General features: G+C 43.6%; 3 protein-coding genes across 4 annotated transcripts; 1 reads left to right on the top strand and 2 right to left on the bottom strand.

The window, feature by feature from the left end:
- Positions 1-204: 204 nt before the first annotated feature.
- LOC101768735 (DEAD-box ATP-dependent RNA helicase 13) lies at positions 205-7558 on the bottom strand. Its single transcript, XM_004976126.3, has 15 exons — positions 7277-7558; positions 6842-7180; positions 6499-6689; positions 6050-6241; positions 5652-5828; positions 4865-5250; positions 4568-4748; positions 4013-4135; positions 3781-3897; positions 3296-3400; positions 3027-3167; positions 2830-2895; positions 2589-2747; positions 958-1039; positions 205-589 (listed from the first exon to the last, which is right to left on the bottom strand). The coding sequence occupies exons 1-15, from the start codon at positions 7464-7466 to the stop codon at positions 537-539; spliced, it is 2502 nt and encodes an 833-aa protein (XP_004976183.1). The 5' UTR covers positions 7467-7558; the 3' UTR covers positions 205-536.
- A 457-nt stretch (positions 7559-8015) lies between these two features.
- On the top strand, positions 8016-12932 carry LOC101769140 (putative G3BP-like protein). Of its 2 annotated transcripts, none has more exons than XM_004976128.3 (9): positions 8016-8334; positions 8460-8600; positions 9301-9607; positions 10016-10260; positions 10344-10485; positions 11462-11583; positions 11662-11727; positions 12148-12226; positions 12467-12932. In XM_004976128.3, exons 1-9 carry the CDS (start codon positions 8278-8280, stop codon positions 12595-12597), a joined length of 1290 nt encoding a protein of 429 aa, XP_004976185.1. In that variant the 5' UTR covers positions 8016-8277; the 3' UTR covers positions 12598-12932. The 2 variants fall into 2 exon arrangements, with proteins under 2 accessions (XP_004976185.1, XP_004976186.1); XM_004976129.3 differs by having other exon boundaries at positions 8019-8334; positions 12482-12932.
- Positions 12933-13491: 559 nt separating this feature from the next.
- Positions 13492-15212, bottom strand: LOC101770086. Its single transcript, XM_004976130.4, has 3 exons — positions 14552-15212; positions 14250-14422; positions 13492-13835 (listed from the first exon to the last, which is right to left on the bottom strand). The coding sequence occupies exons 1-3, from the start codon at positions 15098-15100 to the stop codon at positions 13682-13684; spliced, it is 876 nt and encodes a 291-aa protein (XP_004976187.1). The 5' UTR covers positions 15101-15212; the 3' UTR covers positions 13492-13681.
- Between the last annotated feature and the right edge of the window lie 609 nt (positions 15213-15821).

The raw sequence follows: 15821 nt of genomic DNA on the forward strand, positions 1-15821 counted from the left end.
AAGCACGTGCTTAACAGTAGGTGACAGCATCCAGCAATGCTAAGCACTGCACAATGAGACCATGTTCCTCTGATTTATCAGAAGATATCTGATGAATCTAGAACCGGAAGCGTATACTTGCTAACAAACAGTAGGGCAGTTAAACTATACTTCTGTCTTCCTTGATAAACTTGCATCCACCAGGCACTAGCACAAATGCACAAATACCACCAGGGAAAAGATATGGCGAAAGATGTATAAATTTGTAGCAGCTTTGAATACGAAATGTGATATAACATCCACATGTTACAGAGATCATCTCGCGGTGCCCGTGCTAACTTCATTATCCTGTGCCGCAAAACAGCATATTAACCCACCTACTCAATCTTGCTTAAGGCCTAGTGCTAACTTGGCACACCGCACACCAAATGTATGTGGCTAAAACATTGGTGAGTGCATTCCTAAAAGGAATTCGTGCAGGCTCTGAAGGAATTCCACGAATGGAGCAGTTGGGCAAGGTAACCTTCCCGCAAACAGGCCCATCTTTCACCTGTTATTTAGTCCATCGCTTTAGCTTTTCTTTTCTCCTTTCTCTTCTGCTCCCGCGAACCTGGGGGAAAAAAAAAGAAGTCATGAGTGTTGCTATTTATACAACGGCTGGCAGATTTCTTGTTACAATTACGTCATTATGGGAAGCTTCTCCACAGAACAAGGTGGTATGTCCTATATACAAATGTGTCACCCAACATAATAATACAAATAAACGTGGCACTAAATCTAGACCCCATGTTTTCAAAGTCTATACCCCATGTTTCCAAGACATGCATATCGTCCTCGTTAAGTCATTTGGTTTATTGGCTATAATAGAATGGTTGCAAGGGTAGCTATCCATTTCCTTTCATAAATTTTAAAATCAGAACCAACCAATGCCAACGACAGACTGCAAATGAAGCAAAAGACAGGATGAGAGAGGCTTACGTTTCTTTTCTTCATGCTTCTTTTGCTTCCAGTTCTGAGCAAGTCTTCGCTTTTCTCTTTGTTTGTCTAAGTTGACACAGACCTGAAAGTGTAACATGTAAGAATAGAAGCACTAAAATGTGCAAAAAGAGAAACTACTCAAAGAACTACATCCACAAACATTCAAATTATTTTTTTTGCCACTACTAACATAAATAACCAAGAGTAAATTGCACCAACCATATAATAACCTGTCAGGTAGGTGCAGATTAATCCAACAACTTGTAAAATGCTCGATCTATTATGATAACTTGTCAGGTGGGTGCAAATTAGTCCAACAACTTGTAAAATGCTCAATTTAGTGCAATAACTTAATAGGTTGGTGCAAATTGTCCCAACAACATGTAAAATGCTCAATTTAGTGCAATAATTTGGCAAACGAAACTCTACAATGATAACGTATTAAGCAAAGTAGATCGACACATGTGAATTTTCATCCAATCAATAATTCTTCTTTTTTATCAATCAAAGTCACTTGTGACCACTCTGTTGCTTCTCAACTGTGTACATACCTTATTTGTCCATCAATTAAAATTGAATCAAATTTTACAATTATGCCATTGGTATTACCGGAAGACTAAATTCCATAAGAGAGACACTAGGACCTTAGGTTTCTTCTGCTCATGTATTCAACAACTGTAGAGAAGCATGTTTGTTTCTGTTATTTTAGCTTGTTTATACTTTGTATAAACAAGTACACGAGCATTGAAAAAAGGTATTATTAGTATGTATAATATGTTGGAGGGTTTTAGCTGAACAAAAGTGCATATAATCAAACATGTAAAAATAGTGAAGGTGAACTTATCAATATTGAATAGTAAACTAAATATTCCTATTCAAAATGAAATTATGACATAAAAATTTAATTAATACAAGGTCATGACATTAATTTCTAAACACTGTAGGTTATTTTTTAGATAATGGAAAAAGTTCCGTCTTCAAACCCCTCAGAAAGAAGCAACAATTCATAATTATTACAAGCACACTTAGAGTTTAAACCATACCGTGTTTAACATTATTAACCAATATGCAAAATGAAAGAATGGGACCCTCGATAACCAATATTGCACTCACATGAGACGATTGCACTAATTTGAGCAAAATTGCAAGTTGTTGGACCAATTTGCACCCACATGTAACCAATATTGCACTAATGTAAGCATTTTACAAGTTGTTGGACCAATCTGCACCCACCTGTAAAGTTATTGTACTAGATTGAGCATTTTACAAGTTGTTGGACCAATTTGCACCCACGTAACAAGTTGTTGTATGGTCGGTGCAATTTACTCAATAACCAATAGATAGTATCTTCCTTTCTCGCATCCATATGTGAATACGCAGGACAACTTATGTGAGAATAGAAGCATTAAAAAGGTGCAAAAAGAGCAACTACTCAAAGAACTACATCCACAAACATTCAAATTATTTTTTTACCACTACTAACATAAATAACCAATAGACAGTATCTTCCTTTCTCGCATCCATATGTGAATACGTAGGACAACTTATGTATCTGTTTTCCTTTGCTTTTAAGCATGATGCACAACAAAGAAGGAACTATGCATCACTGGAGAAATCTCATTTGAGCTTACCTCTTGCCCAGAATTCTGAAGTGCTTGTAAGGGTTCGACACGATCCTGCCCAATAACAACAAATCGAGACCCTTTATTCTCAGTCTTGCTTCTATTGTTGCTTACTTTTCTCTTGGCCAACTCTTCTAGTTGCTTCTGAAGTAATGGTGAAATTCCAGCCTGAGCAAGTGAAGGAGAACATTGTCAGTTTAATGTACCATTATCTTTTACATAAATTTGTGCTTTCTGTCAGAGAACTAACCCCAGCCAAATAGCGTCGTGAAAAAGTATTAGGCTGCAACGGGCGTTGCAAAAGATCACTCAATTCCTGCAAATCAAAGCAAAATGTGTTGAAACACGGGCAAGATAGACAGGAGCATTATAAAACCATGAACATTTATAAATAGAGTGCTTTCACTAAAATTTATAACCCTATTAAAATTCGCTGAAGTACTCGACCTGTTGAAGCTTTTGGAGATGTGCAGAAGTTGCCTTTCGTTGCTTGTGGCCCTTTACACGTTCTTCTTCACTGTCACTGGTCTCCAATATCAATCCCATGGATTCAGCATTCCTCTGAAGCCAGGATTTGTTAGCATTTTCCTAAAATGGACAGAGGAAAGTTAGAGCATAAACAAGTACAGCCCAAAATTAATCTTACATGAGCGATAAATTCATATATTAGAAATGATTAAATAAAATAATGAAAGCTTGGAAAAAGGAGGCCCTGCCTGTGAATTTTTGCGTGTAATCTTGTCAATCTGCCGAGCAAGCGAGAGCCTATTCATTACTGCAGGCATGTAAGCATGATCTATAGGAAATTGCTGGAGGTTCTCCTGTCATGTTCAATCAATGGTTATGAAATCGCTGAGTTATCAGTGAAAACAAAATAGATGCACTGATATGGATGAGACATGCTAGAAAAAGTGTAATGTGATATGCGACTAGGAGTAAAATAGATGTACTGGTATGAAACCAAAACAATGGAAACAGCATCCACACAAAAAAAGTCATGATAATCATTGAACACCATGTAGGCAGGCAGCCTTTACAATGGAGACTAAATTAGGGCCAAGCAGTGCTTTATTGCTGCTTGACATTAGGGCCAAGCAGTGCTTTATTGCTGCTTGATGACAACACAAAAAAAAAACCAACATGATGCGTAGTGAGGGAAGAAAAGCTATTGCGATTGAAAGAAGCAGTATGAATGCCTTACCTTTGACAATGACTTACAAAGAGAGTAAAACTTCGACTTGTCAGCAGAAGAGATTAATGCAATGCTGCAGCCAGCCAATGATTTGCGTGCTGTCCTTCCACTTCTGTGGATATAAACCTAGGGGGGAAGAAAAAAAAAAGGGAATTTCAAAAACTCTAATTAGTTTTCTTGGGCCCTCATAACACGTATATCACAGAGAAGTGCAGGTTCTAGAAATAAACAAGCCACCTACATCAGTTGAATGTGGCAACTGGTAATGGATAACTGTTCGCACATCATCAAAATCCATACCCCTTGCAAATCCATCAGTTGCGACCAAAATGGAATTCTCACTTCCACGGAAACGATCCACGGCCTAATTGAAAACAACAAATTAATCAATGCTTTCTCTTTCATGAAAAGCAAAGCAGAAGAAAATGTCATGGCAAGTAGTCAAGTGTGCGTCAGGAACAAGATGCATAAAACAGTCAACATACAGTTCAGGTTAGACAAAAATCAGTACATCTACAAAATAGTGTGATCCAAAAACTACGGAATGCGTCACTCCCAATTCATATTTTCATGAGAGTACTCTAACCTTTGTTTGCACAACAAAGGATAGAAGAAATGCATATCCAAAAGAGTACTCTAATAAACATGAAGTTTGGAACCTTTGATAGATGAAGTATGCAAATAAGCAACTGGACTAATCTTGGGACATTCAGATTCTGTGGAAGCTAGATGACAATTTCTACTGCATAGCAAATATCAAATATGAAAAGATTGGATAACTGCATGCATAAATCACCTTCATGCGAGCCCTTTGTTGCATTTGAGCATGGTTTGTCAAGGCATTAATACCAAGAATGCGCAATATGGAGGAAATGTGGCGTAATGCAGCGATTGATGTACAAAAAATTATTGCTCGACCTTGCCCATGAACACTCAGTATATAATACAGATAGGCATCCTTATCCTCTTCACTGCACCTGTAAATCACAAACAAAATATGTCAGCTTGTAAAACTGTCAAGTATAGTTTTTGCATGGAAAGTAAAAAGAAAAAAGTGCCAATATATAATGGAAATTGTAGACAGAAGCCATACTCAATAAAAGATTCTTCAAGTTTCTCAGGCAAGATTGAAGCCTTTGTCAGATCAACTATTTCTGCATTTGGTTTCATTCCAGCCTTCTTCGACAGGGCTTCAATAGAGCTTACATCATCAGTCGACGCCTTTGAAGTAGATAAGCCACGCTTCAGCTTCTTCCGGAAATTAGATGAAAGTGCAAGTGTGGCTGAGAAAACAAAGGTTTGCCTCTTCTTTATTTGCAAGATTGGCACAGTCTCACAGTTTGGCATTGTTCTTGCAGCTTGTTCATCAGAACCATTAGTCAGCGGGAGCATCTCAATGATAGATTGTAATTCGTGGAAATGGCCTCGTTCGATCATTCTATCAGCCTCATCCAACACGAAGAATGACAATGAATGCAGCTGGGTCATAAGAAAAGCAATGTGACAAAAACATGTCAACGTAGATAACCAGAAAATGACAATCACAATCAGTACAAGCTTAAATGGAAATTTATATAGAAGATTGGTTCGCTTTATTCTCTTTTGAAGTATGAGATTTTACTGCAAGGTTAAATACTTGATATAAGCAGCAAGGCAGTTGGTTCCATACTGAAAATGACATGTTGCTGTTAGTTTGTTGTTTGTGCAAAAAGATAATAAAAATCTGAATCAGTTACTGTAACCTTTGTTTGCACAATGAAGGATTGAAGAAATGCACATCATAAAGCGCAGATGAGAAGGGATGAAGCACCATTGCATGTCATGTTCGAGTTGCTAGCATGCATACTGAGAAGTTAATTTATACATTTAGATGTACTAACCTCAACTAGGTGTTGATTGTTCATCGACATGAGCTCCCACAATCTTCCGGGAGTTCCAACAACAATTTCAGGCTTGTTTTTCAAAAGCCGTTCTTGCTTTTCCATGGATATACCACCAACAATAGGAATGACGCCAATTCCTAAGAACTTGGCTGCTTCTTTTAGATGATCGCATACCTGTATATAGAGAATTGTGAGATATGCAGGACACATGCTACTTGGTATCTTATCTTAACAGGATAATTAGGTGACAGCTTTTCTCAGAAGATCATCTAGGACCAATAATAACAAAAGTTTTCAATTCCGTGACCTGCTAAAGAGCTGGATTCAATTAAACTCAAGAAATTAAGGGCGTGCGAATTACCAAGCCCAATGAACCATTCTAGTCATCCCTTTACCTGTTGGGCAAGCTCCCTGGTGGGTGTCAAAATAAGAGCACGAAGAGGGCTTTCCCCAGCACTTTCCTCCATTTTTTCGTCTTCCTGGTGTAATCTTGAGGCCTTTTCTCGCTCCTCAAGGAGACGTTGCAAAATAGGGAGGCCAAAGGCAAGCGTCTTTCCAGAACCTGTCTCGGCTGCACCAATAACATCCTGTTGCAAAGTAGTTAAGCTTATGATTATTAAACTGACAGGACAAAATTTGCACAGGCAGTTAACAGAATACATCTCCTACATGACATATTAAAGCCAAAAACATACAAAAAATGTTCAAATTTTGAGTTAGCAAATAGATTATCAATAATAGCTGCAATGAACTCATTATTGGACAATGCTGAAAATTATTTTTTATTACATTCATTCAAAAAAAGAATGTTTGCCAATGTTTGGCGATGAACAATTTGACTAACCTTGCCTTGGTGAGCTGCAGCAGGAAAGGACGACTTTTGTATAGGAGTTGGTTCTTTGAATCCAAGCCTGCGCATTGCCTTGACAAGCAGAGGGTGAAGCCTAAGTTCGTGCCATGCAAAAACATCATCCTCACCCAAAATAAGATCATCATCCTTATCTTGTTCCATGTTCTCATTTTTATCTTGCACGTCTGCAAGGGGAAAAAACATTATCAATTAAAACTCGCACAGCTGATCAGGTCAATTTTGTAACAATAGATACTACATATGAAAACCAAGTAAATACCACAGCGACATTCACAAGTGTCAATGCCTCAAAACAACAATCTGGAAGTAGAATCACCTTCTGCATTGTCGTCATCAGCTATGTCCTTGCCGCTCTCCCCACTCTTCTCACTATCCTTCACCTTCCTCTTCTTCCTGTCCCTCTTTCCCTTCGCATTCTTCTTCTCTTTCTCCCCCTCCTGCTCATTCTCAACTACTGAATCGCCATCGCATTGTTTCAAAAAAGAATCGCCATCGCCACTCAAGACCTGGTCATCACCCCCACGCTTCCGCTTCCTCTTCTTCTTCTTCTTCCCCCGATCCTTGCCAGCCTTCCCCTCATCTGCTCCCACTTCCTCCACGTATCCCCCAACAATCCCGAAGTCCGCCTCGTCAATCTCCTCCAACTCCAGGAACCCTGCGCCCAAGCCCCCCAATTAGCCACGTCAGTTACCAAACAGAGAAACCTAGCGAAAACGAGAGCTCCGAGAAGCTTAGCTCTATCATTCGTTACCTCCTTCCTTGCCGCCGGCGAGGACGAAGAACGGGTCCTCAACCATGGTGCTGGAGCACAGCGAGGAGGCGCCGGCTCGCTTCGATTTCTTCGTGCCGCGATTCTTCTTGCTATTTGTCTTGGTGCTTTGGTTGTCTTCCTGCGGCGGAGTGGTGGGGTCCGATGACGCCTGCTCCGGCGGCTCGGCCATCTGAAGCGGCGGTGGCGCAAGGAGGCGGCGGCGGTGGCGGCAGATGGGGGAGAACCGGAGAGGCGGCGAACTGGAGAAGAAACGGCGAGGGTTTAGGCTGGTACCCTTTACGCCCTTTGGGCCTTTCATGGCCTATCACTGGTTGGGCTTCAACTGGTTGGGCCATGGTGCGTCAGAGACGCAATGGCTGACCACTCGGTTGGGCCGGCCTGCCTGAGTCCGCATCCATGATGATCCAACGGCCACGGAACGTAGCACGTCGCGGCCCCGCCGCGCTCCCCGCGAATCGACCAAAAAAAAAGTGCGCGCCCCGCGGCCACCCGCCGCGACCCCCGACTGCGCCGCATTCCCGCGGCGACGCGGCAACAGCCAACAACCAGCCCACTCACGCCACCGACGTGTGGTCCCCAATGATACGGACCCCACTCGTCATGCGCTGCTCCCCGTCGTCACGTTTCGGCCTCCTCGCGACAGCTCGGAGGGAAGGGGGACTTCGAATCCCAAAAGCGAGACGGGAGCGAAAAGCAGAAACAGAAGGCAGTAAAAGGGAGCAGCCATTTTAAAACCTCGCCCTCCTCCACTCGATCCCCAACACACCACAGCTGTCTCCGCACTCCAATCCATCCATCCCACCGCCCCCATCCCCCTCCCTCCCCGTCGACGAGCCGCCGCGAGCGCTAGCCGCCGCCGGCCCTCCCTCCCCTGCTCCGTCGCCTGCGGGAGCATCGTCGCCCGCGCCCTCGCGGGAGTCGCGGCGGCCGGGTCCCGATCGGAGCTCTCTCCGCCCTAGGGTTTTTGGGGGTCGGCGGCCATGGACCCCATGGAGCAGCCGGAGCCCGAAATCGCGGGCCACTACTACGCCCTCCAGGTGAGTGGGCGCGGCCGGATCTCGAGTGGTGGGGGAATGGTGGGGTTTGGGGTTTTGGGTGGGGTTTTCGACGCCTGACGCGTGATGGTGTGTGTGTTTTTTTTTTTTGCCCTTTGCGGGGGCAGGTGGGCTCCTACTTCCTGACGGGCTACTACAACGTCCTGGCGAACCAGCCGCACCTGGCGATCCAGTTCTACACGGACAACAGCAGCGTCGTCAGGCTGGACTGCGAGACGGGGCAGTGGTCGTTTGGAGAGACGGTGGAGGTATAATCCCGGTCACTTATGATTGTTCGAGTGCTGATGTTTTCTGCATGATAGAATTTTAGCCGCGATCATGTGTTGGAAGGTCTTGTTTTAGGGACTGGCGTGATGGTATACATGTTGAGATTGTTGCATCTGTAGTGGGGTCAGGGGAAGGAAGCCATTGTGGAACTTTGAGAAGAATGCTGCTGTTGCCCTGCTTCCTTTTTCTCCCCCCATAAGAGATTAGTCCTGGGAGGCAACTCTAGTTTTTTAAGGTTTCTGTGATTCCGATTTAATTTTTCTTTGTGCTAAATATTTGTGTCTATTCATAGCCATATTGTGTACTGTTTATTGAGACACATGCATCATCTAGTCGTTTATCTGTTTTGTTTTGATGCAAAATTAATAGTGTTGAGAGGCAAATAAAATGAAAGAAATTGATTGCCGATTTGCAATTTGTTCTCTTAATGAAAGTTGTGCATTTTTCTGTTAATAGTGTCTTGGTTATGCAAATAAATTAGAACAAATCGATTGCTATTTGTTGGAGAAACTGTATATATTTAACTCAAAAAGGAGTGAGGACTTGAAATCCTGATCTAGCCATCACAATTTTCTGTTCTTCCACCAGACTACAATGTTGTTTTGTCACGTAAACTCTGATAAGCCATGTTTTTATTGTTGGGTTAAGCCATCTTACTTTTACTGTCATCTACTTTTGCAGGTTATCAATGATATGATGATGTCCATGAATGTAACCAAGGTTGAGGTTAAAACAGCAAATTTCTTGGAGTCATGGGGTGGAGCAATTACGCTGCTGGTCACTGGCCTAGTGCAATTGAAGGACTACCCTGTTCGCAAGCGATTTGTTCAGAATATTGTTCTTGCTCCAAAGAAAGATGGGTATTATATATTCAGTGACATCTTTAAGCTCATCTGTGATGAGTATGACAACCAATACCATGTTCCTGATTACAATTGTGCTGACAACATGCCCCAAGTGGATGCTTCTTATACAATGGCTGAAACAGGTATTTCTTCCCAATGGTATTTAAGTTATTATACATATAAACAGCTAGTATTTACTATTTCATGAACTTTCCAACTGCTTTGTACCATCATGTGCATTGCATGCTTATAATTACATATTGTAGCTGCTTCTCTTTTGCAAGAGATTTTGTTTTTTATCTAGGACAATAGAATTTACATCACAACTGACAAGGTCACCAGAAAATTTTCATGCTTCATGCCACTTAGTCTAGGCCTTCATTGATGACCTTGTTCTTGACAGTAAACTTTATCATGTCAGTTCTTATTTTCCCTTTTTTTGGTGCCAGATAGTTATTGCATACCTTCATGGATAGGTTGAGTTTAGTTTCTCTCAAATCATAGGCATGCCTATCATTGTTCTGAGATTCTTTTGTTGCATAATTCACCAGGATCTGATTATTTGGATGGAGAACCGCAGGAGGTTGTCACTCCTGCTGAAAATCATGTGCAGCAGCAGGATCCTTCGGAGTATAAGTCTGTGAATGTCGTTTACGATGAAACTCAGTCAGAAGAGCATATGCCCTCATTCCCCAGTTCAATAGATGTTAAACAAGATTCATCTCCCCACCCTCCTTCCCCGCCTACCCTCAAAGAAGAGCCTGTGGAAGGAGCACCCAAGACATATGCTTCAGTGGTAAGCAAACACATCACACATGCTATATTTTATAAGCGGTATTCCTACTTTTCCCTTTTCTTGATCGATTGCAATGATATCAGTTGCGTACAAAAGCGAAGGCCACAGTGGGGACTGCAGAGTCACAACAGTCTCAACAGTTGGCTCAGCAGGTGCAGAGTGTCCCAGTGCATGAAAAATCTAACTTGGACAACAACCGGACTGTTAGCGCCCCTGACGATGAAGGTTTCTTTCTTTTGTGACTGTTTCACTCTTGCTTCTGATGAATTTTATATTAACCTATGTTTAAACTGTTTTGTCATTACTATAATTTATAGGTAATGAACTGGGTAGAATACGTTGTCCTTTAGCGCTTGAACTGATCTTTTAACTTGTTTATTGTTTATTCAACTTTTCCCGTTATAGATTTGAACTCAAATTCCTTTTCAAGGCCTGCTTGGATGTTGGAAATTTGGACCCAAATCAAAGACCCTCTTAGGATAGTTCAAAACCAAATCAATGATCTCTACTAAGCCCCATTTAAATGGTCATTGTATCAGTTAAGCAAATAATAATCCTTAAGTGGAGAGCTCTTATTAGGATACACAAACTCATGTTTTCCTTTTGTTTCGTGCTTTATTTTCTTCTCAATATCTGAGAGCTACTGCACCATCATGAATCTTGATATTTGATCTAGTTTTATCTTGTTACTTGTTTGAAGAATTGTTCACCTGCATCACATCTACTGAAGCATGCTACTAGTATGTAGGATGGACTGATTTGCTAAATTTGGTGATGATTAACCACCCTTGGGGTTGGACGTATTTTTTATTCTGGAAGCATTCTTGCAGTATTGTTATGCAGTGACATAGCTTTTCTTTATTAAAAGTGTCCTTGCTCCTTCATACTTACAACCTTAAATTGCTTATATCTGTCGAGGACCTTTTGCTTCATATGACTAAATGGTCCAAGGTTCTTTATTTTGTATGTACACCATACATGACTAAATGGTATGCCTAATTTGAGGAAGTGCATGTTTAATTGCGTGGTGTCTACTCCATTATGATTTGTATTTTCTTTCATTATGATGCGTACATTTCTTTTGTTTATTTGTAATATATATATATGTAAAAGTATGATCAAAAACTGTTTTTGGACATAGACCTATTATATTTTGTTGTGATTTTTAATCTTAGCCTTAACTGTTACTGTTTTTTTTCAGAAGAGTTTATTTCATGTTACGTTGGGAATCTTTCACCATCTACTTCAGTCTTTGATCTTGAGAAGGTGTTTCAGGCTTTCGGAAGAATTAAACCTGATGGAGTTGCTATTCGAAGCCGCAAGGTTTCTTGCTTTTTATTAAGTGCTTTTACGTTTGCTCTTCTAAATTACTGGCCTCCTAATTCCATTACTGATACACAGGAGGCTGGAGTCTTCTTTGGCTTTGTTGAGTTTGAAGACATATCTGGTATTCAGAATGCTTTAAATGTAAGTTTCCCTTAGTATTGTAGGCTTATGTAATATGCAACTATATCATCAATACAGCTAACTCAGTCAGAAAACCTATTCAACTAATCACCTAGAAAAGGAATAAAATAAATGTGGAATCACTTCATAAACATACATCTCCTCAGGTCATTAAAATTTTCAATGAATGTTTACAGCTATAATGAGTCCATTTGTTGGCTTAATTTACTGGGTGAAGTTCTTTGATCTACTACTGGATTACAGATATCTGTTATTAATGTACAGATGTACTACGTAATCAGGCATTCCATCCATTTCAATTTAGGTTTAGACTGGCAAACTGTAGTTAGATGTTCATGGAAAAAGAAATAGTGATGTTATCTATTTCATCTCACATTTTACCAAAATGCTGATTTAGCTGATGAATCTTTTGAATATCAGGCATCTCCGATAGAGTTGAATGGCCGTTTAGTACATGTGGAGGAGAGGAGGCCTAACTGTGGATTCCCAAGTGGCAGAAGTAAGTATTTACTTGGGATTGTCTCCATTTGATTAAACAGATTTTCGTCAACCGTCTTTGTGCCAATATTTTCTCATAGAACATTCTGCATTGATAGTTTTAGGAGGCAGGCTGATTGTCAACTGGAGAAGATATGTGATAACCATTTGCCTCAGTTGTAAAAAAAGGAATTGGAGCTTTGTAGTTGTCTCTGTGGTTTCTGCATTTATTTTCTGTTTTATTAGGGTTGTTATATTGTAGTTTCTTGCTTTGCAGGGCGGGGGCGAGGAAGGGACCAAGCTGGTGGCCGGTATGATGGGGAGTATACTAATCGATCGAAGGGAACTGGGCACCAGAAAAAGGGTGGACGCCAGTATGACAGCTACTACTAGTTTTGTACCTGCTCTGCTAGTGGATGGCCATGTACCATTGGTGTTCTCTACCTGGTGTTCTGGCCATAGTTTTGCCGAAAGTCACAATGATGTGGAGACTAGCATTTCTGCTTTGCTGGCATTGAGCATAGGCTTTTTGGGGATGGTTCTGTTACCATTTTGTTGCGTCATAGTAGTTTTTGCTCCTCAGCTACCGTGACATGTTAAAATGTGGATCATGCTATAGTCCAATCGTGTCCGTTGGGAACACCATTAGAAGTTTTGAATGTCAGCGAACAGTTTCAGTATTTCTCCTGGGTTGTTTCGGTGTGTTAATAGTTGGTCAGCTTTTTTCTTGTCGCGTTTTTCTGTTGATATTTTCGATACTACTGTGCGTGCGGCAGAGATGGTCTCTGCCTCTCTCCTTTACCTGTTTCCTTGCTTTGTTCCCCGAACCCCTGTGCTAAATCTGTTTGATTTCCGTCGTTCGTTTTCCTTTACTCAACGATGTCTGGTTCTTTTTGGTGGGTGCTAGCATGAGCTGCAAACTGCCTTTTCCCTCTTCCGCCCTTTGGTTTTTGTTTGCTCATGGGTTGGCATTTCTTGATGTGGCTTATGTACTGGACGAGTAAATCGTGCTTGCAAGACTGGTGTGTTCTTGTCTATTATACCACTATAATTTCTTGTCAAGGGTGTTGTGCAGTGGCGCATCGCTATGTAATGTAGCTCCTTCCTGTCAGAAATGTTTGCTAGCTATGCCTGTATCTTGTTTTCACTTCGTTTAGGTGGAGTGCCTGTTAACTGTCTTTCGAATAGAGGCGGTGCAGATTTTAATCTGCAGAATTGAAGGAGGCCTGTGAGTCTCTGACCTGCCATCGTGGTGCCATCCTCTATTGTCTAAGATATAGCTCGAAATCAATGCATAACATGGGACCTGTTCTTCATCATCAGACTATCATAGAGTTTACAGACTACATGATGGCTATCTTCCAACGCTCCAGACTCTTCTACCTTATTCATTCGCCCATTACTTCAAACATTTTGCAGGTTTACATTACACGTCATCGCTAGCGCGCCCACGCGCTGCTCCCGGACCCGGACGGCATCAGACGGTCGCCGAAGCCAGTTCCCTCACTTGCCCGGCCTGATGCGCCGCGCGCTGATCCGGCGCTCCAGCTCCACCCGCGCCTTGCTCCTCTTGCCCGAGGTCGTCGTCGTCCTGCTCCCACAGGAAGCTGGCGTACGCGGCGAGGACGTGGCTGCAAGAGGCCAGGCACGAGGCGTTAACTCCTCCCTCTCGAGCTCAAGTAATTCGAAAATGAAATTGCACATGCTGTAGCAGTATTACTTAGGGGTGTTTGATCCTTAGCTAAAATTTAGTCCGGATCATATTGCATATTTGATGCTAATTAGAAGTATTAAATATAGGATAATAATAAAAATAATTGCATAAACGAGGACTAATTCACGAGATAAATCCATTAAACCTGATTAGTCCATGTTAGCACATGTGATGCTACAGTGCTAATCATGAATTAATTAGACTTTAATAAATTCGTATCGAGAATTAACCCTTATTTATGCAATTATTTTTGTTATTAACCTATGCTTAATACTTCTTATTAGCGTCAACTTTAGCAAGGATAAGAACCCCTAGGCCGGACGGCGGGTACCTGTTCTGTGGGGCGGCCTGCACCGACTTCTGGAAGTAGCCGAGGGACCTCTCCTGGTCGCGGTGCACCTCCCAGATCAGCTTCGCGTACTGCGACTTGATCTCGCCGTCGCTGGGGTCGGCGAGCATGGCGCGCGAGTAATACTCCTCCGCCCTCCTCGGGTCGCCCTTCACCTGCGCAGCGCAGCCACGCGTTTTTTGTACGATCATGTCGTGAGCTCTGAAGAAAAAACAAAGAAGAGAGACCACAACCCAGCTGCAAGCCTGCAACGTGGTGTGGACGAAGCTGCAAGCTGTATCTACCTCGTGCAGGAACTGCGCGTAGTTGCGGAGGAACAGCGCGTTGCCGGGCTGCTCGTCCACCATCCGCTTGTACTGCGCGTCCAGCGCGGCGACCGCCTCGTCCTGCGGCGCCAACCGCTCCTCCACGCCCTCCATTTTGGCTCCCGCACCCTGCTTGGTCTTGTCGGTGCCGGCGGTGAAGAAGCCGGAGGCGATGCGGTCGATCCCGAGGCCCCTGGCCAGGAACAGCGGCACCTCCGGGTGGTCCGGCTGCGACGTGCGCTGCTGCAGCAGCAGCTCCGGTTCGTCGTGGCGAGGCTCCTCCTGGGACGCCAGCGGTTCGGCGCCGCCGTGCTCGCCGAAGGTGTTGTAGATGGAGAACGGGAGCTCCGTGTGGAGGCCGCCGGAGGTGGGTTTGCTTGCGCCGCTTGGGGTGGTGGACGACAGGCGGTGGAGGGAGGGGATGTGGCTATCGGAGAAGGCTCGGCGGAGCTGCAGGGAGGAAGGGGACGAGGGAAAGGAGGAGAGGAAGGGGTGCAGGAATGGCGTGGATGAGCTCCGTAGCAACATCCTCCGACTCCGAGCCTTCTCAGAACGAGAGGGAGGAGGCGGAGATGCCGCTTCGTCCTCGAGATCTGACCTCTCGTGCGTGGATTTATACAGCAACAGCTCGCAAGATGGAACCGGCCACTTGGCTGTATCGGTCGGCAGGTTTTTTCTTTGACTCGCTAGCGCGTTCTCGAGTGGGCGCATGTGACTCGTCGTCGATTTCATAAGCAAGGGTCTCGAGATCAACGACCCTGCTCGATCTCGTAAGAGGGCCATGATGCTTTGACCACAAGCTCTTTGAACGCAACATTCATGCGTGTGATGCATGCAACGGCCGCGGCTTTTTTGAGTTTTTTTCCACAAGAAGGTGCTAAGATTAAGCCATTTGTCAACCGCGAATGGCTTGTAATCTAAGGGCGATCTTATCGGCAAAGCGCAAGAGCCTCGTGGGCGCGCGGGGCGGCTGCTGGATGCACGTCGGCGTCCAGTTTAATGAACCTCACGTGCGCGGCTCTGACCCTGCGGCGGCCACGCCTTCTCGCGAGCCAGAAAAGGTGCCGTGGCCCGCAACGCCGGAGTTCCGAGCTCCTCCCTCGAACGGCTGCCGGTAACAGTAGGGTCTCGTGAATGCCGCCGGCGGCCCGCGGAGCATCAGCGGGTTGGTTTGGCCGGTTTCGTGTCCGCGGGCGGCGCCGAGGCGGCGAGCATCATGCGCGCTGCCGCGCTGGAGGGACATGAAACA

Source organism: Setaria italica, chromosome VII, assembly GCF_000263155.2.
Source record: "Setaria italica strain Yugu1 chromosome VII, Setaria_italica_v2.0, whole genome shotgun sequence".
Taxonomy (NCBI): domain Eukaryota; kingdom Viridiplantae; phylum Streptophyta; class Magnoliopsida; order Poales; family Poaceae; genus Setaria; species Setaria italica.